The 27,458-nt window shown below is 29.9% G+C and overlaps 1 protein-coding gene and 1 long non-coding RNA gene across 3 annotated transcripts in view; both read left to right on the top strand.

Annotated features, from left to right (window-relative positions):
• The first annotated feature begins 318 nt into the window (after positions 1-318).
• LOC126736560 (uncharacterized) lies at positions 319-11,515 on the top strand. The gene is made up of 3 exons (XR_007660698.1): positions 319-460; positions 11,037-11,176; positions 11,248-11,515. It is a non-coding gene; the product is annotated as an uncharacterized LOC126736560 (long non-coding RNA).
• Positions 11,516-12,562: 1,047 nt separating this feature from the next.
• The window catches only part of LOC126736564 (homeobox protein Hox-C4), a 44,538-nt gene continuing 29,642 nt past the window's right edge, over positions 12,563-27,458 (top strand). For both annotated transcript variants that reach the window (XM_050440963.1, XM_050440962.1), the window contains exon 1: positions 12,563-13,764. In XM_050440963.1, the coding sequence (XP_050296920.1) occupies positions 13,047-13,764 (718 nt within the window). In that variant the 5' untranslated portion in view covers positions 12,563-13,046. The remainder of the gene's footprint in view (positions 13,765-27,458) is intronic.

The raw sequence follows: 27,458 nt of genomic DNA, 5'->3' as shown, positions 1-27,458 counted from the left end.
TTGCGAGGCCTTTTATGTAAAAACTACGACAGAAAAACAATAGTTTCAGATCATATAAACTGTTTTTAGAAATTCAAAAGTGATAAAAATTATTAAATAAATTCTCCTAACTCGCTATTTTAAACTAATTTAAAATAGTTTGCTTTACCCAAATACCGTTCTTGAAGCTCTAAGTCAACCGACCCTTAATTCGCAAAAGATAAATGTTATTTAAAATGACCAAATGCAAATCCAAAGCCTAAACGAATAATGAACTAAATTGCTGGGGCGTGTTGTCATCGCAAAATTGTCATTTTGAAATATGAAATCAATCATCGGTCGGAAACGAACTTCTATTTCGTGACGTCAGTAGTCGATCTACTCTCTTGAATTCTAATGTTTTATTTTTGGTTGCCGCCTTGTCCCTGGAGAGGATGAAATATGGAGGCAAACGTCAAAATCCCTTAATAATTCTTAAATGGTAAGGGGAAACTAATAGTATTAGAAATTTCTAGTTAAATTGACCTAAGGTTGTGTGCCTATGTGTAGGATAAATTGGATATTTAATATAACAAAATTTGTCCTATAATATAAACCTTTTTTCAAAGAATAATATTACCTAATTTATGTGAATGTATAAATAATAAAATTAAAGTTTAGTATAAGTAACAAATATTTTAATTAATTTTAAGGTCTTTTTTTTTCCTCTTAATATTAATTCTAAATATTCTGTTGCATACCCAAAATTGATGTTCTAGGTTTTATCTATTGCAACTAGAAGATATTCACGATTATGTAATTCTAAACAAAGTATATGTCTTTAATAATAGGCAAAATTAAAATGTTTTTGCTAAGGAATATCGAGACGTAAATATTCTTAAAATCAAATGCACATATTATTATTATTATTATCTTTATAAGTATAATAAAAACTGAGATGAAAGATATGGATAAATACCAACATTAACAAAATTAAAGTATTGGATATTGGACAGTTTCTGTCATTTCATTTAAAATTAATAGTTGGGGAATTTAGAGATTGGGGGTGTTTTAGGATTAAAAGATATCATATTAACTGATATATGTACATACATATACGGATTTTTATACATACGATATAGCTTTATATTGTATAGAGACAAGTAAATAAACTCTAAAAAAATAAACCAATTATTATTTTGACAGTCATAAGCCTTATTCATTAATGATAAAGAGAGCATTTAAAAATTTTATAATTAACGAAAAGAACAATATAGATTCTTAAAAGTAATTTAATGATATACAAAAAAAAAGTCTTCTAACGTTTTTACATAAGATCAGTCTTTCAAAAGTTATTTACAATTTTAATAATTGTAAATATTTAATTTAAATTGTGAATAGATAACTTTAAATATTTTATTTTTTTTTAATATTATAGAGCAAAATCTTTCGACGCATACAAAAAATGTTTCAATTAGTTTGAGGAAATGTCGCTGAGATAAAGTAAGTTTTGCTTTTGCCGCACACGACAGACAAGGTTAATACGTTACAGGTTATTTGGCTAATAAAATTAGCATGTTACCTTTTTACTTATTTTATTTTCAAAAATTTTAGATATACTTTTTTCTTACTTCAAATATAATATATTACTTATAATATATTTAATGAATTAAATTATCTCAGCAAGAAATACATTTTTAAATAAACTCTAACAATATTTTTTTTTATAATGTTAAAGTTCTTTTTCTTATTATACTACAAATTAAATAATTTGAAACTCATGTTAGACGAGAATTGTGTATTCAACTTAATTTTTGCAAAGTTGGATAAAACTGTAAAAAACTTGATAAGCCCCTGGTCTACTAAGAATTAAATTACCACAAAATTAACTCAATATGGTTAAAAAACCAACAAAGATTAAAATTTTCATTTTTAAATCAAGGTTATAAATTTACTCTCCTTTTCCTTTAACTTTAACTTTTATTGCATTTTTAAAAAACTATTCTATTATTAATATTTAAATTTCTTATTTATATTACGATAAGATTAAAATCGACGTATTCCCTTATTCTTAATAAAAAATTAAGCATTAATTTTTTGCTTTTTTTTAATTTGATAACTCTGGTAATTGCTGTTTAATAAGAAGTTTATTTAAGCAATTACTTATAGGTCACAACTATAGGTATTGCAGTATTTTAAGGCCTGGTTATCTTTAAATAAATATTTTTTATTTTTATATTTCAATTATTAAATAAAAATAAAATTTCGTTTATTAAGGTGCTTATTTCATTTATTTACTAAAAAAAATACAACCTTTACTTGAGTTTTACATTTAATACACTAACTTAGAAACTAATTTGCCAAAATATTTTTATAATTCCAAAAAGTTTTTTTAAGTCTATTAAGCTTTAAGAATTATTTAGATAAGGTCAGTTATTAAAATTTGTGATTAGTAAAGATTAAGATATTTTCATTTATATATAAAAAATATTATTAAATTTAGTTTTCAACAAGAAAGCTAGTACCTAAGTTATTGCGTATTTAATTTGTATTTGTATTTTCTAACGTAGTTGCCGCCATGTGTGTGCTTATAACACTTCTTCTTCAGATCATAACAACCAGACAAACAATATTTATACCACGTAATTGTCTCTGTTTTCGAATTCGCAGACTTATGAATATCCCTATTAGTAAGTGTCATATGTATAATGACATATGTATTCGTATTTAAAAAAATCTATCTTAAATTAGTAATTAGTATGGTATACCATATTTGTTGAACTTGTAAATAGTAAAGAGAATTAAATTATTTACTAAAGTTGTTAGATGTTTTGGCACATTTAATCTTTTACGAGTTTTTGAAACTGATTATTAGGTCGGATATTCTGGTATTAAGACAAGAAGTAGCTGCCGACTTGTGCTTCTGCTGATTGGTTTCACCTCTGAAAAAATTATCACATATATTAACGATAACAGACTCACATGAGTGACAATCACGAAAGCCGAACTGATTTTTAAAATTAATAGAATTTTCGTTAGAGTAATTTAGGAGTTGTTCTGTTATTAATTAATTTAAGGAGCTTTTCATAGACAGTAATGATTAGTCGAAATTAACCATCGCATGGTACTTTGGGAACAACAATTACAGTAGGCAGTTTTCAAAATTCCGAGAAGACAATATTTTTTAAAGAAGTGTAACAACATCCAAAACACGATCACCGACAGCACACGATAGATCAAACAAGACTTACTTAGATATGCCATTTCCATCACGTCCAACATTAATTAATTTTTAGGAATTTCTTAAATTTTTTAAATTTGTACTTGATCAGACTTGTAAAATCTGGCATCATTATCACACGTTATTCAATTTTTATCCACATATTTTTCATTCTCAATATTCTGCATCTTAATAATAGATAGATCAATGAGTCAGCTAGTATATTTACGTCGGAGTCATTCTTGTTCCATAATATACAGCCATTCATTATCATGACCCCCGAATTAATTTTTTCCGCATGCATTCAGGCCTTAGTTTTTCTAATGGTCAACATCCTAACAAATTCTTTTTAAATTTCAACAGCAAAAATTGAATAAATAAATAAATTGAACGACACTGTTAAACAGGGTGTTAATAAAATATAAAGACAAACTTTAAACATCGAATTCTTGGTCAATTTGAAGACAAGATGTTTATATGAACATGGGACCGGCTTTGTATTCGAACACAAGCACTATCACTAAAGAAATGCAAGTAACGTTCTTCTAAGTACGTCCAGAATAATAAAACGTATAATAAACGTAAGTGGTCACAAAGTATAAGAGATTGGTATGCTCTTTATAAAAGAATGGGTTTCCAGATTATTTTGGATAAATACAAATGGGAAAAAAAAGAATTCCAAAATTTTCGTAAAACACTTAATGACAATATAATCCAGAATTCTTAAAATAAGTCTAAAAGTATGTGGGGTCTCATAAATAAAGGATTGCGGTCTAGTACGAGTAAAGAACCTCTTACTCTATCACACGAAAATAAAATTGTTGAAAATCCTAATTTAGTGGCTGAAATATTTGGGAATAACTTTGGGCAAGTGAATACCAGCAAAGTCTCGAGAAAAATTATAGATCATCAACCCAAGAACGTTCATTCTGAGGTTTTTCCTATGAAATTAGACAAAAGTACACAAGACACTATCTAAGTCCTTGTACACCCGAAGAAGTTACAGGTATTATAATGCAACTCCCACCTAAATATTCAACGGGCATTGATGAAATACCGGCAGCCACATTAAAAATAGTTTCATAATATGTTATCCATTGGCACAAATCTTGAAGGCGTGTTTTGAGCAAGCGGTATTTCCTAATGCGTTAAAAAAAGCCAAGGTTATACCGATCTATAAAAACAAAGGCGATAAACAGGACTGCAATAATAATAGACCTGTTTCTCTTTTTATGTGTATTTTCAAAAATAATAGAAAGAGTAATAATAGGTTACTTCACTTTTTGCAACAAAATAAGGTTTTTTTCTCCGAACCAGATTGGTTTTCTACCTAAAAGGTCGAAATATACTACCTAAATGCAATATTTTGTTTTGTGAACAAAATAATGGCACAAATTGACAGAGGCCATCTTGTAAGTTTTTTTAATTTGTCAAAAGCCTTTAACATGATAGATCATAACCTACTTTTAACCAAAATTGAGGATTTATAGTGATGCTATGGCTTGAGAGGTTCAGTTAATAACCTCATCAGGTCTTATTACGGTAATAGAGGGCAGGCCATATATGTTCCTAATGAAAACAGAAACACTCGGGGAGATACTTTTTCGCAAGTATTCGATATTTCCTTAGGTGTTCCTCAGGGATCTATATTGGGGCCTGTTTTATTTCTGTTGTTTGTAAATGAGTTAAGTGAAGTAATAATTTCTAATTCAGTTTTTCAGTTTGCTGATGACATGTCTTGTATTCTTATTGCTGAAAATTAATCCATACTAGCAAAGAAAACAATCATTGCCATAACCGAAATGTCAAGATGGTGTTGCCAGAATAGACTGAAACTTAATATCTCGAAAACAAGTATTGTCTCATACAGGCATCATGATAGGTCGCTTTTGCATCCTTAGTGAGAAAGTTTCTGGGAGTGTTAATTGATCGGGAACTTTCCTGGAGAGGGGAAATTGAAGCGTTGATTGGGAAAATTCCCAGAGCTTGTTATGTAATAAGGTATTTGAGAGACCAGTTGTGTTTAGAGTCTTTATTATCGTACTATTATGCACATGTACAATCAATTATTTAGTACGGTTTAATATTTTGGTGCAACTCAGCTGGTTCAGATAAAGTCATATTAGCACAAAAAATGGTAATAAGATGCATTACCATTTTCAGTAAAAATACCGAATCTTGTAGATCAAACTTTCAAAGACTTAAAATATTGACAGTGCCATGCTTGTACATTTTGAATATTTCCATGATAGCAAGAAATCATTTTACGTCCTTTCTAAAAAATTCAGATGTCTATAATGTAATGACGACAAGGCAATGCAATAGTCTTAGAATTCCCTCACACCGAACGGCAATGTTTAAAAGATGTCCCTGCTATAATTTCATTATAGCATTTTATCAAGGTGTATAATGCTTTACCTGATAATTTTAAAAATGTGTCAAGTCATAAAGTATTTAAATCTAGACTTAAACAATTATTATGTGAAAATCCCTTTTATTCACTTGATGAATATTATATCCACATATCGCAGACACTAAACTCACGCCTGTCTTAAATTAACTGTTTGGAGTCAATTATTGTTATGATTCTTTATATGAATTATCTTTCTTGTCTATTTATTTGATTAACTTATGTAGATGGGTAGTTGTAATAATATAATATGATATATTGTAAACTTCTGCTTTAATTATTTGACAATTGTGATGTTTCCATTGAAACTGATGACAAATAAACTTTATTATTATTATTATTTTTATTTAACAGTGGGTATAACCTATCGATTTTGCATGTTCTACAAGTTGCTGAGGCTCAATACGAAAGTGGATAAAAATAATATAAAGATAATGAATTTTTGGAAATAAACGACAATAATAGAAAATATAGTATAGTTTATTTACAATAAATGTTAAAAATTGCCGCTTACAACGCCAATACAGACATCTAGTCTCTTAAGCATTGACTGACGAACTCAGCTAGCGTATTTCCTATAGTAAGGACATTACTCGACAGTTCTTACTCCACGCATAAGTCCTCCACGCTTTGAACAGGAGTCTTGCATACTGATGAATTTAAATGTTCTTATAAAAAAAATCAAGAGGACATATCGGGCGATCTAAGAGCCCATGGCTGTTGCCTTCGTCTTCCTGTCCATCGAGTTGGATAATTATCATCTAGGAATTCTCGCGCAACCAAAACTGATGCGTGGCGTTGTTCTCTAAGAGGAATTTCCGCCATTAATCCAGGTAGCTTAAATTTCAAAAATCGTCGGTACACTTTATCCTTAAGTAAGTTTCACATAGCTGAGCGTGAATATTTTGTACATTAGGCAGAAGGCGTTGGGGAAATCGATACCCAAGTAACAATTTGCAGTCACCTAAGTTGAGATTACTCTTATTTTCACTAGTTGCAATGTTATTTTCAGTGCAAAATTTAGTTGGTTTTGCAACGACGTTAATTTTCGACCAAACTTTGAGGTATTGCACCCGTATCGCAACTGTTGTAAAACTCTGCTGTTTTTACAACGTGTTTTTTTACTATAGATGGTAGCAGTAGTAATTTACACTTAAAACGACGACGTGCAGACGTGTACAATTTTTCGAATCAAAAACCCAGTAAGAACAACTTTACCCCTCGTTAGCGAATTAGTATATTTCGCTGTAGAGGGAACTTTTTGACATGTTAAGAGTTTTAGGAAGAAGATGAAAAACAAAGGTAGAGAGAATAAGAGGAAGAAAAAATATTCAATTCAACATAACCTACTTAATTTATATTTTTAATTTTATAATTCATGCTTAAAATTATTGGAATTTATTATTTTTGTTTTGCTGTAAAAAATGAAGAGATATAAAGACTAAATATTCTGCAACTTACTACAGACGCAAAAAAAAACTTGCAATGGAAGCAAAAATGCCTACAGCTAGCTTATCTGAACTTGATATGGATTATGTAGAACCAATGGAAGTGGCGGAAGATAGCAGTGAAAAGGTTTGTATTAAATTTTACATATTTAAAGTTTAAAATACTGGGTTTACTCTTTGTAAATGGTTTCCTTCATGGTTCCTATATCCTACTTTATAGCCTTTCTTTACACAAGAGACTAACCAGTTTGAAAACAATGGTAAATTTTAGAAAGTTTTATTTTTTAGGATTTATATAACAGCAGCAGCAATGAGAACTCAGAATGTAATGTTAACATTACATTCTGAGTTTATATTTTTCGAAAGCTTATGACTCTTTTTTGTAAAAGTTAAAGTTTTTGTTTATTAAAGATTGTAAAAAAAAACGAGCTGCATACGCGCAACAAACTGTAAACAATAATTGAAATATTAAAATTTTAGGTTAGGTCCATCCGTTCTTCCTCTTGCTTCAGGCCAACCAGGGACAACGACAGCGGGTTTCTTATCTAACCAATAAAAAAAATTACTTATTTTTTTTTTCGAATTTCGCTATAAATTCAGGGTGCGCGTGTTATTTAGGGCTAAAATAACATCTTTTCACAGTAAACTATTAAGTAATTAATTTTTCTGTCGTTATGGCGTCCATCCGTCCAAAAATCAGTCACTCTAAAAACGTTGCAAAAGCGTTTAGAAAGTTAACGGGTAGTCACTGCGTAATGTTGAGACAACCAAAAAAATCTCTTTCAAATTGTTGTAAAACAGGGTTGGCTCTACGGTTAAGACAACGTAACAATGCAACGTTGCGTTACAATTTGCAACGTTGTCGCATCGAAAAATTGCTAATTGGGTCTCCATATAATCGTCGTTCTCATCGAGCGTTACCCAGAGCCATTCCGTAAGCAAAATGCATATTTGTCAATTCTTGATTATTGAACTCGACCATTACAACAATTACCGAAACTTAGAAATATTTGGAGTCTAAGAATGAGCAGAGAAAAAATACATATTTGAACTATTTGAGAAAATAAATTAACTTAAACGTACGTCATAAATATCTAGATAGGTACATAACAATGTTTTGATTATAAAAGTATTATAATCAAAACAAATCGATGTCATGTAATTTTTCAGAAAGTACTCGATATCATCATCTATATGTACGCTCCACGAGCGTAGTGGAGTTATAGTATTCTACTTTGAAAACAAACTGTTGCGGATCCAGATTCATATGAATATCTGTCTAATTGACCTTAATTAAAAAAGGATTCGATGGTTAATGTTTGTAGGAGTTTATTAAGGCCGTGTATACTTGTTTACTTTGTCGTGCAACGTCCTCCAATGAATCTATAGTATTGGTCCAAGTCCAAATCTCCATGGATTAATAACGAACATCTTATGGATAATAATTTTGGCCAATCCAATGATTTCAAAATGACTTTGTCCAATGGAATTCCGTTGACTCTTCAAAAGATGCTTTGAAAATCATAATTAGTTAACTTGAGTTCAGTGGATACATTTTCTTGGGAAGCCATTGAGCTCTTGTTTTTATAGATATACATAAGATGTGCACCTCTAGTAGAAAAGCGTTTCATAAATGTACAGTACATACCATGCTTATATGAATTTCTTAATCTCATAGTTTAAAAAGGGACAAGTAATTGAATAAATAAAAAATCCATTGAAGTGATATTTTCAAAAATCCCCTACATGTCAATTTTTAGACGAAAGTCGAACGACGCGTTATTAACCATATTATTATTTATTTGCCAATCGGCAATAATTACATCGACACATCGAGTAGAGGTAATGGGATGGGGTAAAGGCTTGTGAAGTGACGCTGTTGGCCTTCACAGTTTCATGTTCCATTTACATTTTAAAATATTTATGATATATGTACAGGATGTCCGGAAAAAGGAAGCCAATCCGTCGGCCACATATAGGGTGGACCAAAATAATGCGGCTTTCGTTATGCCTTTTTTTAATTGAGCGCTCGGTATTCAATATACAGGGCGTCAAAATGAGAAATATAAAATCGGTTTTTTTAAAGTAAGTCGAGTGTTTCATAAGATATTAAATTAAAATTTGGTGTGAGGGAGTTTTTTGGAACGAGAAATTGAAATCCGTTCACAGATTCGCTATACCTTGCAGAGGGCGCCACCTGCGGTATATTGCATGTGTTAAAAATACCGAAAACTTTTTTCCACCCCTGTATAATAAAATGCTAGTAAAAAATTCTAATTATCCAATCTTTTCTTGTGAAAAAAAGTATTCTTAGTAAATGTCGTTTTGAGAATCCGTTTATTAGATATCTTAATTTTAAAATCTAGATACATTTTAACAAGTTAGCAAAATAAATGTAAATTATTTTTTCTAAATTATAATAAAATAATAAAACACTTATTATAATAAAACAAACAATAATTACTCTAAATTATTTGTTCTACGTGATCTCCATTTATTTGTATACACATACGAGCCCTCTTTATTAAAGAAAATCTAAGGCTTTGAAAAATATTTAGCGATCTGACGATCCCAAGGCAAGATTTGCTTTTTGTAGAAAGTTATGTGAAATGAATAATAAAAATGTGGATTTTATAAGGGCCATTCTGTTTACTGACAAAGCCACGTTCACGAGAAACGGCATGACAAATATCCATAACGCACAAATATGGGCTGAAGAGAATCCTAGGGTCATAGTTGACAAACATCATCAAGTAAATTTTAAAGTCAATGTGTGGGCAGGTGTTGCGGATAACTTTCTTTTAGGAACTGTCATTTTACCAGGTAATTTAACTGGTGATTCATTTCTGTTGTTTTTACACGAAATACTGCCCGATTTGCTTAATGATTTGTCTCTAAATTTAAGACAATATGTTTGGTTTCAACTCGATGTTGCTCCGGCTCATTTTGCTATAAATGGTGGGAACTATTTACATCAAGTATTTCCTAATCGCTGGATTGGTCGGGATCGAAATGCTCCTGTTCCGTGGCCACCCCGTTCGCCCGACCTTACACCTTTGGACTTTCTTTAATAAAGAGGGCTCGTATGTGTAAACAAATGAATGGAGGTTACGTAGAAAAAGTAATTTAGTGTCATTATTCTATGATTTTTATTATAATAAGTAATTTATCATTAATTAAGAAAGAATAAATAATTTACGTTTATTTTGTTAACTTGATAAAATGTATCCAGATTTTAAAATTAAGATATCTAATAAACGGATTCTCAAAACATTTACTAAGAATACTTTTTTTACAAGAAAAGATTGAATAATTAGAATTTTTTACTAGAATTTTATTATACAGGGGTAGAAAAAAGTTTTGGTATTTTTAACACATGCAATATACCGCAGGTGGCGCCCTCTACAAGGTATAGCGAATCCGTCAACGGATTTCAATTTCTCGTTCCCCAAAAACCCCCTCACACCAAATTTTAATTTAATATCTTAAAACGATTTTATATTTCTCATTTTGACGCCCTGTATATTGAATACCGAGCGTCCAATTAAAAAATGGCATAACGAAAGTCGCATTATTTTGATCCACCCTATATGCGGCTGGCGGATTGGCCTCCTTTTTCCGGACAACCTGTATATTTTAGTATCATACGGCATATGAATTTTTCTCGAACTATGCCCCTGTAAATAGCTACAATCATGTATTAATTGATTTCTAGATGCATATTCTTTTCACACATCTTGAATTTTATTGCAATAGAAAATTATCGAACCTTTTTATCAGCAAGCATTTATTTTTATCTATTTTCGACATAATTATTAAAGTGATTTTTAATAATGAAAATAGTAGTGCCAATAGTAAAAGTATGTGCAATAAATTTTTACACTTATACTGGGAAAGCATTACAGGCACTACATATGGTTGAAGCACAAAGTACATATATATGTACGCAATCCATATTGTTAGTGCTTGGAAACATAATGTAATTTACTTTTTTTTGTAGATAAAGATTTAGAAACCTCCTACAAGTTAGTAGACTAAGGAACTGAGGCAAGAACTGGCTAAAAAATAATTTCCAGTTTAGTGAAGCCTTTTACATCAGTGAGCACTTAGAAAATCCAATATACCAATTTCAATAAAGGAGTAAGTACAGGTTGGAATATTGTTGTTAGAAATTTTTTGACAAACAGATAGTTTGTCTAATAATTTTTTAGGTTTCGAAACTTAGCAAAATAAAGCCTAAATATTTAGGCCTTTTGGGCAAGAGTAATTAAACCAATGAATAAATATAAAGCAAAAAAATCATGAAGGTTTTGTGCGAGTTGCAAATTATTAAATGAAAATAGCACTTAACAATTTGAAATAATCAGAGTCATTTTTGTGAATTTTTGTAATTTTTTTATATTTGAGTTGTTGGTTTTTTAAAGGCCCTGAAAACTTCCAAGTTGTGGATAAGAAGGATGAATGAAAGAGAAGAAAGAAGGATGATGATTGAAATATATATATTTACAATACAAATTTTTATATACGGGTCTCTTTATTACATATCTCGTAGTTTAGGCTTTTGTAATTATGTAGTAAAACAGTTGCAAGTTGCAAAATTAAAATAAATGCTTTTTTTCACACCTCAGAAATGTATTTTATTGCAAAAAAGTCTTTCAGATATCAATGTTTTAAATAAGATGGCTTTAAGACTTTTTAAAGGTATATTTGTGCCATCTGAGATAATTCCTTCCATTTTTTGTTTCATAATTATTTGGATATTTAAAATACTTTTTTTAAACACCCTGTATTATATGAATGAGAATAAGTTTGCCTCATCCATTGGATGGGTTCATCTAGAAGGCCACTGGATATGCTATTTTATAATATATCCCTTTGCATTGACCAATCATTTGTCAGTGGACAACTTGATTTACCGGTCCTATGTGCGACTACTTTTGTGACATTTGTCTCATCCTATGGATATCCATTAGATTTTGTAAATAGATTAATGATTGTACATTGGATAATTATATTTATAAAAACAAAAAAAACGTTTGGATGTTCTTAGGACAAATTTGTGCTGTCTGGGATGATAGTTATGTTGTTTTTTTTTTAATTTTTAATAAACTACAAAAATTCAAAAGTATTTAGACCTTTAATTTCCAAAATATTAAAGTTATTATTTATATAAACAATATGCTTAACTTTTAATAAAAAAAAGAAGTTCGCAAAAAGGGAATGCATGCATGCATGCACTCCGCCATGAAACCGTTCCGCAGGCCAAATAGAAAACGATATGAAAGAACGCCCCAAAATAGAGAGAGATAGACTTGAAAGCTTTCACAGAGCTTTTGTATTCGACCGACTGCAAAACACCGCTACGCATCTTGCCCTCTCTCTTACACTTATGGGAGCCCCAATCTGACCGGAGCTTTCCGAAGGTAGAATAAAGCGATAAGTGGCAAGCAGAAATGGGTGGAGTAAAGAACGGTATGGGAGCCCCTAGATTTTATTCTTTTACTTTAGTCAGTCTCTTCGCGACAGTCACGCGAGTTTAGTATGAGATGAAATCGACGTATTGTTAGTAAATTGTTGAGATTTGTGAACTTACTGAACATTAATTTCATTGTGGACTAAAGACTTTTGTGGCTAAGTGCTATCCAGATTAGTGAGTGCAGAATCTTCTGAAGCCCTGTTCGATAAACTCAAGAGCTTATGCTAAATATTTATATAATCAACATATAGAATAAGTTAATTTTAAGTAACTTTGTATAGGCTTTTTCGTTAAAATAATTTCAAAACAAGTTCACTAGGGTTGTTCTATATCGGGTTGTTTATTTCCCCTTCTTCCAACGCGCGGAATCGCCATCCATCATGCCGGTGACGTCATAACCTCCGATTGGTTGTAGGCTTGTCACGTGGTTAGTTAATTGGACCCGGTGGGCGGGAATCGTGTGCGGAGTGGGGCAAGAAGGGTGGTCGTCTCCCGACAAGTCGTTGCCTTTGGAGAATTCCGGTAAAATTATTAATGACTATGAGTTCGTTTCTGATGAACCCCGTTTCGGGTTATCAACAGCCGCAGCATATCTCGGCGGGGGTGGTGGTGGACCCGAAGTTCCCACCGAGCGAGGAGTATAGTCAAAGTAGTTACATACCGTCCGCGACCGATAATTTTTTCGGAAACCACCATCTTAATCAACCGCAACATCTGAACTATGGATACCACAATCACCACCATCAAGGGACCTACGCTTCTTCCCTGCCTCTATCTAACTCCGGTTATGGGGGGTACGGAAACTACTATCATCCGCAGCTACACCACACGGCACCTCCAGTGCACCAAGTACGACCCGTCCAACCCATCCATGAACCTCAAAATCAGCTTCTTAATTGCGCCTCCTTAGCAGAAGGGCATCCCAATCATCCGCCTCCAACGACGACTCCTTCTAATATCCTTCACAATATTACAGACATTACCCCGAACGTGTCACAGCCTAGTGATGTGAATAGTAGTGTGTGCAGCCCGGCCTCTGTAGGGCATGGGCAAGATTCCAGAGGATCACCTCCTGGAGGTCATTCCTTACAAGAACTAGGTTTGAGACTGGAGGATGGTGTATCTGATGACCACGATGACCTTGATGATGGGCAGGGAAGTTCGACAAACAACGACGAAGATGATGATGATGATGAAAATGGTGATAGGCAGATTTATCCCTGGATGAGGAAAGTCCATGTGGCTGGAGCATGTAAGTGTATAATGTAATTAGCATTTGGAATTTAGTAATAAAAAAACTGAAACTAAATTATTTTATAAATATATTAATATATAAATAATTCTATATTCAGCAAGGAAATAATATAACCAAAAAAAAAAAAAAAAGTCCATGTGGCTGGAGCATGTAAGTGTATAATGTAATTAGCATTTGGAATTTAGTAATAAAAAAACTGAAACTAAATTATTTTATAAATATATTAATATATAAATAATTCTATATTCAGCAAGGAAATAATATAACCAAAAAAGGAAGCTGACAATTTTTCTCTAATTCCTTATTTATTGTAATAATTGTTAAGAATTTGAACCTGTTAATATAATAGACTTATGCCTCATACCTCTACAAGTTGCAAAATTTTAACCCTTTAATTCGGATTTTATATCCTAAGTTCGATTTTTAATACTAAAATAAATTATAATGTGAGAATTAAAATTTTTTTCATTATTAATAATATACTTGCATATTTAGCTTGAATGGAATATAAATAACTAAAAATGATAAAAACCGAATATAATACTTTAATTGTCAACAGAATATAATAATATAAATTTCGTGTAAACATTTTTACTAAAATTTAAATTCTATATATTTAGAAGAAACAATTTTCAATTAAATTTTCGGTATTAAAAATCTTAAATTAAATTAATTATTTATATTAATTAAAACACCTTTTAAAAAATTATTTCAATTATTAATAATATATTTTAGACTTTTGAATAAAAACATCGAGTTTATCAGATACTTTTATATACAACTATGTATCGAACATTATCAAAACAAAAATGACTTTTTACAATCATAGAAAGAAAAAAAGAAAATGTGCATGTGTATTACATTGCTGGTGCACAAGGTAGAATCTTGTACACAAGCATCCTAAAAAATTACAAATTTACAGAAACACTAATGCATATTTCTAAACCATTAAAAAAAAGCCATAAAAATAAGTAGAACTGCTGCAGAAACAGAATCTAGACGAAGTAAATTCAACAATAATAATAGAACAAACCAAAGAGTAATACAAAATATGAAAATGATGTAAGAGCATAGGTCAAAAAGTATCATTGAGAAATTCACCAAGGCTAGAATATGCTTTAGTTAATTAAAGTGATTTTAACTTGCATTTGAATTTTGTCTAATACGTAGAGGAATACGATTGTAAATTTTGTTACTAAGGTATATAAGCGGGTTTCTGGTATTATCCTAAATATGCTATAATCCTAGTATCTAAAAATGCTTACTAATGTATAAATTTTAACATAAATTTATTAGTTAATGCAAGTCTCAATTTATATTTAGAATTTTTAATTTCATTCTGATAAATGACAAAAATTAAAATAAATGACAAACATTTTAGGCCTTAGATTAGAGGATCTTACAAATTTAAACATTTAATAATTTTTGTTTATTTTGAATATTTCTTTTTTTGCATTAAATATTTTCTCTATTTTTATGTCAAGTACAAGTCGCTTATTACTCATTACCATGGCCTACTCTCTGAAAGTATTATAAAAAATGCAACATAAAAAGCATATATTCTTTAATTTGAGAATTAGACAAATCAATTTTATTTACTATTTCATATGAAACTTTGGTAGACTTAAGTATTTTTTTTATATTTTTATATATTTTTATAAATTTTACAGAAAATGTTTTATACATTTCAATAAAATATTCACTTGAAATACTCTTATTTATTATGTTAATTATTAAGAATTTAAACTTGTTAATATAACAGGTTTGTGTCTCATAGCTGCACAAGTTATGCAGAATGTTAACCCTTTAATTATTATTTTACATGACAAGCTCTATTCTGGCTAATAAATCAAAGTGTAGTGTGACGTGAGTAATAAGAATGTTTAAATATTGATAAGATACTTGTATATTCAGCTCGGATAAGACATACGTTACTGAAAGTGTTATAAAATCGAATATAATACTCAAATTATCATACAGGAATATACGTATTTAATTCTTTTATATTAATGTAAAATACAAATTTGATGCAAGAATTTTTATTAATTTAAATTCTATTTTAATTAAATTTTCTATATAACAATTTTTAAATTCACTCAAATACCTTTTAAATATTGATTTTAGGAATTATATATTTTGGACCTTTTATTACAAAAGCCGAGAATATCCGTTACATGTATACAACCATGTATCGAACATTAACAGTTCAAAAATTATTTTTTACAACCAAAAATAATAATAGCTAAAAATGCTTATTAATGTATCAGTTTTAACATAAACGTATTAGTTAATGCTAGTCTTAATTTATATTTAGAATCTTTAATTACATTCTGTTGGATGATCATAAACATTCAATAATTTTTTAATTTTTGTTTATTTTCAATATTCCTTTTTTTTAATAAATAATTTCCCTGTTTTTATTTTAAGTCGGTTATTACTCAAATATATGGCCACCTTTCTAAAATTTTAAAAATTATATATGATTTAGAAAAAAGCTTGTTATTCATATTTCTATAGTTGTAATATCACTATTAAATTATTATAAGGGTTAAAAAATTGAATACTTATCATACAAAAAATATTATTTAAGAAGGGACAACTATTAAAGAATAAAGAAATCTGTCTTATGTTTCTTTAGATTAAGCTTTGGCAGACTTAATGCAAAAAATCAACTTGTTTTTGGTCAACATATATTACAAAATGTTTATTACAATTTAATAAATTAATTATGGAAGGCTTTAAGGTCCTTTTTATAGTAACAAATTTTGTGTAATCTTTAACTCAAATGCCTAATTTTAATAATAGGTTTAAGAATATACCTGAAAAGTCATATCAGTTTTACGAATTTAGGATATTACTGGCAATCAAATTTAGACTACCAATCCTACAATATAGTTTAATGGCTCAAAACTTTAAGTTAAAATACTATTTAAGATAGCTGCAAATCATTTTTTTGTCAGGAAACCCATAAAGAAAGATAGAACAAGATTGTTTGTTAATATTCCAAAGAAATTAGGGACTACATATTAAATTGTCAGAGAGACACCGGTTTAGATGATCTATAAATATTATATTACAGAAAGAGAACTCAGAGTAACGAAAATGTATATGAACTCTAAAATTTGTTTATCGCAAAAAACCTTTAACATCTAACTAATACAAATGTGCTATTCATTATATTTTGAAATAGAATCTTCTGAGTTGATTAATAGCTAATAAGTTAAACTTAGAGGCAAGCCAAGAAGACTTTATTATAGGAAAATATATGTATTCTGATAACTTCTAGTTAAAAAGCAGAAAAAAAGAGTTGTTAACATTTAGTGACATTTGAGAAAAGTAATGACGTTAACAATCACCACTTGCTTTAGAATTCAAATTTGAGAAATAAAAAATATATTTTCGTAAACTATAAAGTGTGATATTCACAAGAGTATTCACTTAAAATACTATTTAGAGCTAACTAATCTTAAACTTGCTAGTTTATTTATGAATATTTTTGTATTTACTTTAAAGACTATATTCTAAAAAACTAATAGGAAATCAAAATTCCATTACCAGTGAATGAAAATTGTAATATTTAAGAAAGAAAGATTGATAATAGTTTATTGATTATAGATTTAAATTAGTTTAAACAACTATTTTAAATCACCGGATTAATGAAATTAACTCAATGTTAAGCCAGCATCTAATCTTGGAAATGATATGTTAAATAAAATCTCTAAATTATATAAATACTAAAAAATTAGGACGAGTATTTCCTTTAAACATTTATTATAGTTTATAAATTATCCAAGTAAACCGTATTTTTTTAAGGAGTGGTGTCTAAAGATTATTTCTAGTTTTTAAAGTGATCATCTGCTTTAAAATGTAAAACACTCTTATAATATTTTTGTTTGTTCAATTTTTAAGTCAGGATTAAGTATTCTTAAGCATTTAGGTAAAAATTTTAGAAATATTAAAATTCAGGTAATGATCTATAATCTTGAAAATAAAGTTCTTATATCTAAATATAAAAAAAGAATGACACTATTTTTATCAAACAAAAAGAATATTATATAGAAAAATGTGCCTAATTATTAATAAAAGTTGCTTATCTAATAACCAAAGATATCTAAGTAACGTCCGTTTCTTGAAGTGACATCCATTAAACCAAACGCTGCATTATTTTATTTAAAAATTATCAGTATTATCACCAAAGTTGAAAAAGATGAAATTAAATGATTATCCAACACATTCCAGGACAATTCTTCTTCTTTTACTTCATGATGACCTTACGGTATGTTAATCTTTCCATCTCTTAAGTAGTCTTCCTAGCGGTCGTCGTTTGCTAATTTTCCATCTTTAGCGATGTATGCTAGTCTCTCATTGTCCATTCTGTCTAAGTTGTCACTATGTCATCTTCCATGCCTTTCTTATATCGCTGTTTCTATTCCTGTCTCTAAATGCACTGAGATGGTTCTTAATGATTTCATCTCGGCTGTTCTGAGGATGATCTATGTCTTATTCGTATCAGCTCTAGTCTCGATCCCATAGGGTAGCACCGATCTAACACAGGACTTATATATCCGCACTTTACTATCAATGCGCATGCAGTTGTTTTTCTAGATAATATATCTCAGATATTCTAAAATTGTTGCGGCTTTGTTGTCCATGGCTTTATATCAATAGAGATTGACTATTGTTTTTTTTATTTCTAGTCTGGTAAAATTGATCTGTTTGCCTTTGCAGTCGTTTTCCGTTTCGGCAAGAATTATCCGCATAGCACATCATACTGATTAGTTGGTTGAACAGTCTGTATACCCAGTTCATTGCTGTCATACTGTATAACCTCGCCATATACAGATATTATATTATATGATGCGTATATTATATTATATATTATATGAGTATATGTACTATGATGAGGTTAAAAAGGAATGTGCTAAGACTATCAGCCTATCTTATTCCTGTTAGTATCGGTATGCTTTGTGTTCTTTGATGGTTCACTTTTTTTGTGTTGTCTGTCTGACTGTTGCCTTTGTTTAGGTTTCTGAATCAGTTGTCACTCTGTTCTTCCGTTATTAATTTTTTTTTGCAACTTAACGTATTCTAGGATGCTTTTGACAATGTTAATGACTCTGCAGTCCTCCGGATGGGTTTTTCGTCCCTTTTTAAGAATTTCTATGTTGATACTTTAGTGCCGTTCTATTGGTATGCGGGATGTAGTTATTATTTTGTTAAATAGTTTCGTTAACTTTCTTTTTAGCACTCATTCGACTCTTATATTTAGTCTTCACATTAACTTCCTCCTTTGGTATAATTAATCCATTCGTAAAGTTTCCCTGTTTTCTGTGACGGTGAGGTTCTACCGTATTGTCAGTATTGTCATATAGGTTTCTAAAATATATTTCCCATCTATTTAGAGGAACTTCTATATTCTTCTATTAGTCTTCCATATTCTTGTTTGTTATGTTTCCCGATGTAAGTTTTCCACAGTCTGCTTTCATATAGATATTTGGTGTAGTCGTCATCCAATGATTCTATGCTGTATTTTCAATCATTATAATTAAAAATACATCATTGATGAATTCTTTATAACTCAGATTGTGATCTGTGCCGCTATTAGCAGAGGTTAGTACTCTTATATTTTGTGTTCATCAATCGATGTAGTATATCTATTTATTATTACATTATTGATGGTTGATTTCTAGCCTCTAGTGTTATAAGACGTGTATTTATGTTGTTCTTTGTAAAGAAAATAGGTGTTTGTTATCCACAATTGATTTCTTGCGTATAAGTTATTGAGTCTCTGTTACTGTTTAATATGTGTTCTTTAAATCTTTTAGTGTCCCATTGAAATTACTTTTTGCTATCTATTTAATCAATGGTGTTTTGTAGCTTTTTATAAAATCTATCTGATTTCTTTCTTGGTTTGGACATGTCCGAGGCGTAGATACTTACAAGATGCAGTGGGCCTTTGGGGAAAGTAAGTGTGACTTTTAATATTCTATCGCTTACGTAGTCGACGTTTTTTAATATGTCAGTGTATGTTTCGTGTAAAAGAATATCGACTCTTGTTTCGATCTTTCACTATAAAGTGGGATATTGTTTTCATACTTTGTCTTGCCCTGATTTTTACCTTTTGTCTCTTATAATCCGCACATATCTACCTTGTGCTTGTTCATCTCCAGGACTATTTCCTCATCCCTAACATTGCATGAGGTTATTCTAGTGGTTTTGCGTTTTGGCTTAATCCAGAACTGCTCAATTCATTCCGCTCACAGGCAGTGTATCTACGACAATTAATATTACAAAATATATTGTTTGTATAATATGAGCATTTTTATTCACGTTATCACATATCTATATATTTTCTCTGACTCCTACTTTTCTATTTTGTAAACAACTATTAATAACATTTATGGAACAACATTACTGTACAAATGAGTGTTCTCCCTTCATAGTTTTTGCAATGAAAATTATTATTTATTATTAAGATATACAAATAAAAAATGTAAATAAAAAATTCAGCTAGATTTTTAACCTCTAGCACCAAATAATACGATGTTGCTAAAAAACAGATAAAAAAATCTGCATTAATTTAATAAAACAATGATCTCGATAAAGCGGCAGAAAAAGCAGGCGCCTACTTCATAGCCTATTAAATATTTGTTGCCAGTCATCGGAAAAATAAAGGGGCAATATTAATATTTATGTTTACCTGTACAGCGTGATGAGGCACTTTTAGGGGTTTTTGGATTAGTAGTACCATCCGGGGCCGGTCTAGATTTTTGTGCAAAGATTAATTAACTTTTTTTTACGTGTCGATAGTTCGACCAATCTACCATGTCGCGTCTGCACGCCGGCGGCCGATTAACATTTTTCTTTTTTTAAGCAGGTTCTATTGACTGGTTTTTGTCTATTGCGTTTCTTACCACATGGTCTAAAGTTTTGCATCTTGCTTCGCAACAGTAATCTAATACTAATGGCAATAATTTAAGAAAAATATTTAAAACTGTGTTCGGTATGTTGCTAGACTTAGGCCATATTAAAATCAAAATCCAATTTTGCAAAATATAGCTTTAGAGTGTACTACATTTGTTTTTTAATTTGATTTTTTGATGTTAACTGATTTAAGTGAGTTTTAGTTTTTTCTTATTATGTATAAGAAAATGAAATAATGCCTCATTAATAATACACTAACCGGCACGAAAAATGAAGTACAAGGAGATTTCAGATATAATATCTTCTTAATTAAAAAATATATATATTTGTGATCTAATACTCCAATAACTTACACAATAATAAAACAACGTGTTTTAAGTAACTTCTTACAACAATCAAACAAACAAACTGGTTTGAACCAAAAGCATGTTAAAAACTGCCTATACTTGACAATTGGGTTTTATTGTTTTTAATAAATTTGGCAGATGTTTGCTAGCCCCGAACGAAGGACTAAATGCTCAAGAATATTCAAGAATGCCCAAAAGATTGCTCAAGAATATTCGACGTATAGAATAACGATGTAGACATTCCCGCGTTAAGTCCAAATGCGGATCCAACTGAACCTGCTTGGAACATGCTTGGCTACGAAATTATATTCCTGCTCCTTTACCTTAAATTAATTACAATACGCTCTTCTAGAGAAGTAGTATATAATTCCTCAAGCAGACATTCATCATTTGTCATTTGGTGGCGTAAAGGTAACATTAAAAATGCCCCTCCGCAGTTTTTGCATGTAATATGTTTTATTTTTAAGAACTTAAGGTCTCTTTAGCAAACTACCAATTTACTTACCAATTTATGTGTTTTTGTAATGTCGTAACAAAAAATAGCTAATTGTTAGAAATTTTGTAAAACATGTTGTCATATTGGTGTTTAAGTTATTAGAACAATGCAAATTTGCAAAACATTAAAAAAAATCTAAAAAGAAATAATATATTAAGTGCTGCGTTTTTCGTGCCGGTGAGTTTATAACCGAAGTCGATCAAATTTTACAGTAGAGCTAAAAAACCTAGCATTAGTACACAACATACTATATAGGAACCTTTAATCAGGCCATATCGGTTTACTGCTGGACATCAGCATTCCGACGATTGTGCCAATCTGTTTAATATCAATGAGTTCATTTGTTGATGGCTGTACTCTGCTTCTATATACCTCCTATTAAGACCTCCACTTTATGGTCCTATTGGTCAATTTATTTTCGCCCAGTTCCACTTTAAGATTGCTATTTTTTCTCCTGCACTTAATCAGTCTCCCTCTTCTGTATATTCTGTATAGCTAATCGTTTGTAATGAATACTCTGAGGGTCGTCCCAGGATTATAATAAGTTAGGATAGGTAGAACTTATTCGTTAAAAACATTTCTCTTCAGATAAATTGATCTTTTATATGTGCCTTAGGTATCCAAATTCTTAAGTTATTCCTATTCGTCTAAACAATTTGCAAGTTTGCTTATCTCTGTTTATACGGATTTAGTGGCCAAGATATTTGTATGAGGTAATTTTTTCTACTGGATGCCATTCAGTCCTTCATTGAATTTGAAACTTAGATAAATATAAAATTATTATTATCTATAAAAGATAAATTTAAAAATATTAGACCCTATGGGAAGCAGAGTAAATCTGTTACAGCATGGTCGAGCCGACTTGATAATCATACTATATAAATAAACTTTATAAGGTGGATAAGAAGGGTTTTAGCATAATTTTACTTCGTAATTCTCTAATTTTTTTTTATAATCCTACCTTGGAGATACGGGCATAAATGGCAGCTTAAAAAATATTGGATGGTATTTCATTAATAAAAAAAACCTATTTTAAGAAATAGACTAAGTTTTTGAAATTATAAATAAAATCAAAAAAATTTCTTAAAATGGGCTACACACTTGCCATGGTGGGTTTCTATGTGTACCAAGGCATAGTAATTAATTCTTTAAGCGAAGTTTTAGCTACTCACCTGCACAATAATTATTTAACTCACTTTTCACTAATATAAATCAAAGTTCGTCTTTAGTGAGCTTCCGAGAAGGGACGAAGAAATATTTATTATCTCTCCGAATTTAGTTCTTAATTTTTTCCCTAATTACATAGCTTAATTTTATGTTTATATCGTTTTAGTTTTGCATATATATTTTTGGGTGGTTGTATGCGCAACTTTAGTTGGATGCCGCCACCCATTTGTCTTTTTCAGCTTTATAGAAAGTTTACTTTATCGATAAATAAATAAAGCCGTTTATTATTATTAATAATAATACTATATGTATTGACTGCATAAAAATCAATTGTATACTACAGTATGTATTTATAGCAATTTCCTTCATTCTATTATAGCTATGATTTAGTGCCCACAAGGTAGAATTACCTCTTAACAAATCTTGAATCAGTAATTTATGACCTTTAAAAAAACCATGCTTTGTAATCGATCATTCATCTAATTTTATTCGGCTTCGGAATCCTACATGAAGTTGAAACATGAACTTTTCCACCTTTTTTACAAACTTTCCTCTAATCATTATCTTAGTTTTTTTTTGTGTATGGCTTTATGGTTTTGCCACTGCATTTAGCCAATTAAAAAAAATAAATATCTTTAGATTACTCCTATAGATCATAAATATAATTAATTACATTTATATATTTTTAGAATAACTACATTATCTGTGCAAAAAAGACCCAAATCAGCATCATGCCTTTTTTGCTAATTTATTATTTGCCATCTAAAATCCTCTCAATTTTTATTTTTATTTAGATAAGTCGAAGAGTTATTATTGGTTGCAACGGTTTTTATTAAATAAAAACATATGTGATAATGAAGATGATGAGGATAGTTATAAATAAGTAAGACCTGATGTATCATGATTGTGTTTCAAATATTTTATATTTTCCTTAACTAACTTGTGAAACAGTATAGTTTTATTCCATATATCTTTACTTTTGCATCATCAAAGTGGTGGTGATCATTACTTGTTTGTAAAGATTTATAATATTGTCACTGTCCAGGCAAAATATCTTATGCGCCATTTTAGTAATTTTACAGGAAACGCAAAAAACGTTTATTTTTCATTATTTTTAATAAATTTTTGTTTTGTTGTGAAGGATGTATGGGGATGAGGTATTGTTTTATTATTTTAAAGCCAATTTCCAAAAACTATTAATATTATGTTAAATAAAGGTCGCTTATGATATCTTAACGTCCCGTCTACGTCCTGTTAGAGTGGAGTTCTCACAGTTTCCTCAGAAATAACACTGTCAATAACATTTTCGAGAATAGTGTAGGTCATAATTGTTTCTGGATCATTTTTAGGTTCATCTCTGTTTGTTTGTGAATGTACCGTAGCTTCATGTTCCGCTAATTTATTAACAATAATTTCTTGATCAGGCTTGGGTTGAAAGGATAATTCTGGATTTTGCTAAAAAAATCAAATTTTGTTTTCCGTTTTTTCTACTTTATAAGATTGTACATACGACGTATTATGGTTGGAGCTTTCAGTTGCTTATCTCAAAAAAAGCATTGTCATTAACATTGTCAAGAATAGCCATGGGGTCTGGAGCATCTTTAGATTCGTCTCCCTTTGTTTGTGGGAGTACCGCCAACGTCTAAAAATTTATAATTATTTACAATAATAAAATGGCACCGTTTGTTAATTGAACAACATTAATTTAGTTAATTAATTTTTGTAATTTATCATTATTACGCGAATTTAATTTAAAAATAACGTACCTTTTGAAACATTATTGTTCCTTCGGAAAACTCTTCGTTTGTGAGTCGCAATTTCAGGGTTTCAACAGCTTCTTTACTTTTAATACACAAATTTAGACACCGTAAGCCCCTAGACATTTTTAGGATAAATAAATAACAGTATAACAACAAAGCACACTAAAAACACGTCCGCTTTCCACGAGGAGGGTTAAAAAACTGATTTAGTTTGGTCGTTACGATTATTTAACATCCGACGAGAACCAACGTGTCTGATATACCACGATTTCCAATATATCGTAATCGACAGGCGGATATGTTTATTTCTACAAATATTTGGGCGGTTGCGATATTTCATACCCTAATTTTGGCGCGAAACATAACGATTAAAAAAGCAAAATAATGTAAGGGACGGGCGGTTACAATATTTATGCTGAATCTTTTGGTAACTGTTTTAAGAGTTTCGCTATCGAATAAAATGTAAGCGACACCAGCTTACGATATTTTAAATTATTTGGTGGATAATAAGTTTACTCTGATTGATAATAATCTAGCTTGCGATATTTTACATATTAAAGGCGCATACGATCGTAAATTTAAAAAATTAAATTATGACGTTCTGTGACCTGTGGCGCTAACGATGTTTTTCTATGTCGATGCAACTCACCTAGACAATTCCGGAAACACCAACATCGCAATTTTGCAAAAAATGTCGCTTACGATACTTTGCCTGGACACTGACGATATATTCTTTTATTTAATTTTTTTACCCCTTTGGTACTTCTTACTGTGTATAAGAAATATCATTGTAATACTTACTTCCTGGTTCAGTTGGAATCATTTAAATTTTATTATATAAATATATAATGGAATTATTTGTGCTTTCCAATAATTTACATAGGCGAAGTCTAGCCAAAGGCTAATGTACTTAATCTATAAGCAAAATCGTTTTAGATAGCACCACAAAAGAGCAATAAAAAAACAGAAATACACTTATAGGTCCATAATAATGAAAAATTATATAAATAAAAATACCTACAGACAATTTAAAAAGTTGTTTTGTTGTTACGAAATGTAGCTTTAGGATTTTTTTTTAAACCCACTACTGAATTTTTTTTTATAAAACGCCGAATGAAATTATTATCTTATGCATTATTCAGAAAACTACAACGACTAAAGGCTGATTGGGACATATAGGTGAGCTTAAAGTGCAATTCATCATTAAAAACCAATCCTCCAAGATTTTTCGCAGATTGAGTTTGAAAAAAAAAAACAGAAAAAACTTTGAATTAATTAATGCAACCCCCTTTTTATTTTTAGAAATAGAGCATATAAAACGACACTTTGATGGGTTAAATTTTAAATTATTTTAAAAGAAAAAAAGGGAAAATTGTTAAAAGATCGCCGTTTATTTTATTAGTTGCCGCATATACAGATACAGCCTCAAACAAATTGATAAATTTGCGTAATATTTGCAAAACAGACCATATTTTATAACCTTAGATAAAAAACAAGTCAGAAACATACATCAGAAATAGGACAGGTCCCAAAACAGTTATCTGATGTACTCCTGATGTTATATATGTGGTATTTGAGAAAGCTTCATCTTCCAAGACCACCATTTGCTGTCTGTTGCATAAGTAGGATCTAAAACACATTTGAGAAATATTACCAAGGTCATAAAAAGCCATTTTTGCCAAAAGCAAATAATGATCTAAGGTGTCAAATGCTTTGGAAAAGACAAGCATTATAAGTGCCTTGGAGTCACCTTTATTGATTGCGGAAATTGTCTCCTGGGTTCGGTAAGACAGATGTCGTGTTATGCTGTCTTTTAAACCCAGATTGCTAATGTGGAATAATATTGTTGAAAATAAAAAGTTAATTTATTAATTTTTTATTGATTTTAATTTCCAAAAGTTTAGAGATAACAGATATAATTAAAATTGGTCTAAGGTCGCAGAAATTAGGAAATTGTTTGCCAAAGTTCGTTTTTTGTCCATTGTACAGATTTTTTTTTCGTCTGCGTTCAATTTAAAAAAAATATTGTCTTAATTAATTCTGCATGTAGTACCATTTAGTAATATCAGTTCACTTTTTAATCCAATATTACACCCTTCTACTATTTTGTTAGGCCTTTTTCTAGTACATTGCTATATTAATACAACCGTAAATAGTTTAGATTTTTAAGCTTCTTTAAATATTTTCACGCCATCTTTATTATAACTATTTTATTACAAACTTTAATTATCTGTGAAAGTATTCTATCAAAACTAAAGATGTTAGAGTTTTATTCTATATAAACAATCTGGGATCTATTTGAAGGGTATTTTAGACTATAAGCATCAAACATTTATTTATGTACATTTATCTAATAATTATTACCCAAATGTTTTTTTTATATAATATTCTCATTAAGTATTATTTTTAATTTAAGTGACCTTTAAACTTGAACTTAATTTTTTTCTTGAATTTTAAGCTTGTTAATTTTTTATTTTGTTTTGTTTTGTGTGGCTATAGCATCCACTTTTTCATATGTTCCAAACAAGATGATTTTTTGATAAAATTCAATACAAAGGATTAAATTCTTTTGTTTTTTAATTTTAAATCAGGATAAGTTTTATTATTCTTCTTTAAAAAAAAATTAAAGAAGATTTGTTGGCAGATGAAGATCGCTTTATATAAACTAAAACGTCGACACGAGTTAACCGATATTTGGTTTTCTTTTTATTCACTTTAAAAATTTTCACATTTCTCCCATTTTTACTTAAAGCACTTTTTGCCTGTTATTCATACAATTGAATATTTAGCTTATTATCGATAACTTAATAATAATGTCCCAAAATAAAAGACAGATTTTTCTAAAGCCCGTTTAGGATTTTAATCGTCAGAAACGCTAATAATTTAGGAAGGTAATTTATCAAATACCCAATTAATAGCATGTATTTTTTTTTAAATGTTATTCATACATTATACATTTTTATGTGTTTAAAATAGTACCAAGAGCCACTTATATTA

Source organism: Anthonomus grandis, chromosome 5 (genome assembly GCF_022605725.1).
Source record: "Anthonomus grandis grandis chromosome 5, icAntGran1.3, whole genome shotgun sequence".
NCBI lineage: Eukaryota > Metazoa > Arthropoda > Insecta > Coleoptera > Curculionidae > Anthonomus > Anthonomus grandis.
Note: the sequence above shows the minus strand (reverse complement) of the source record. Positions and strands in the feature narration are given on the sequence as shown.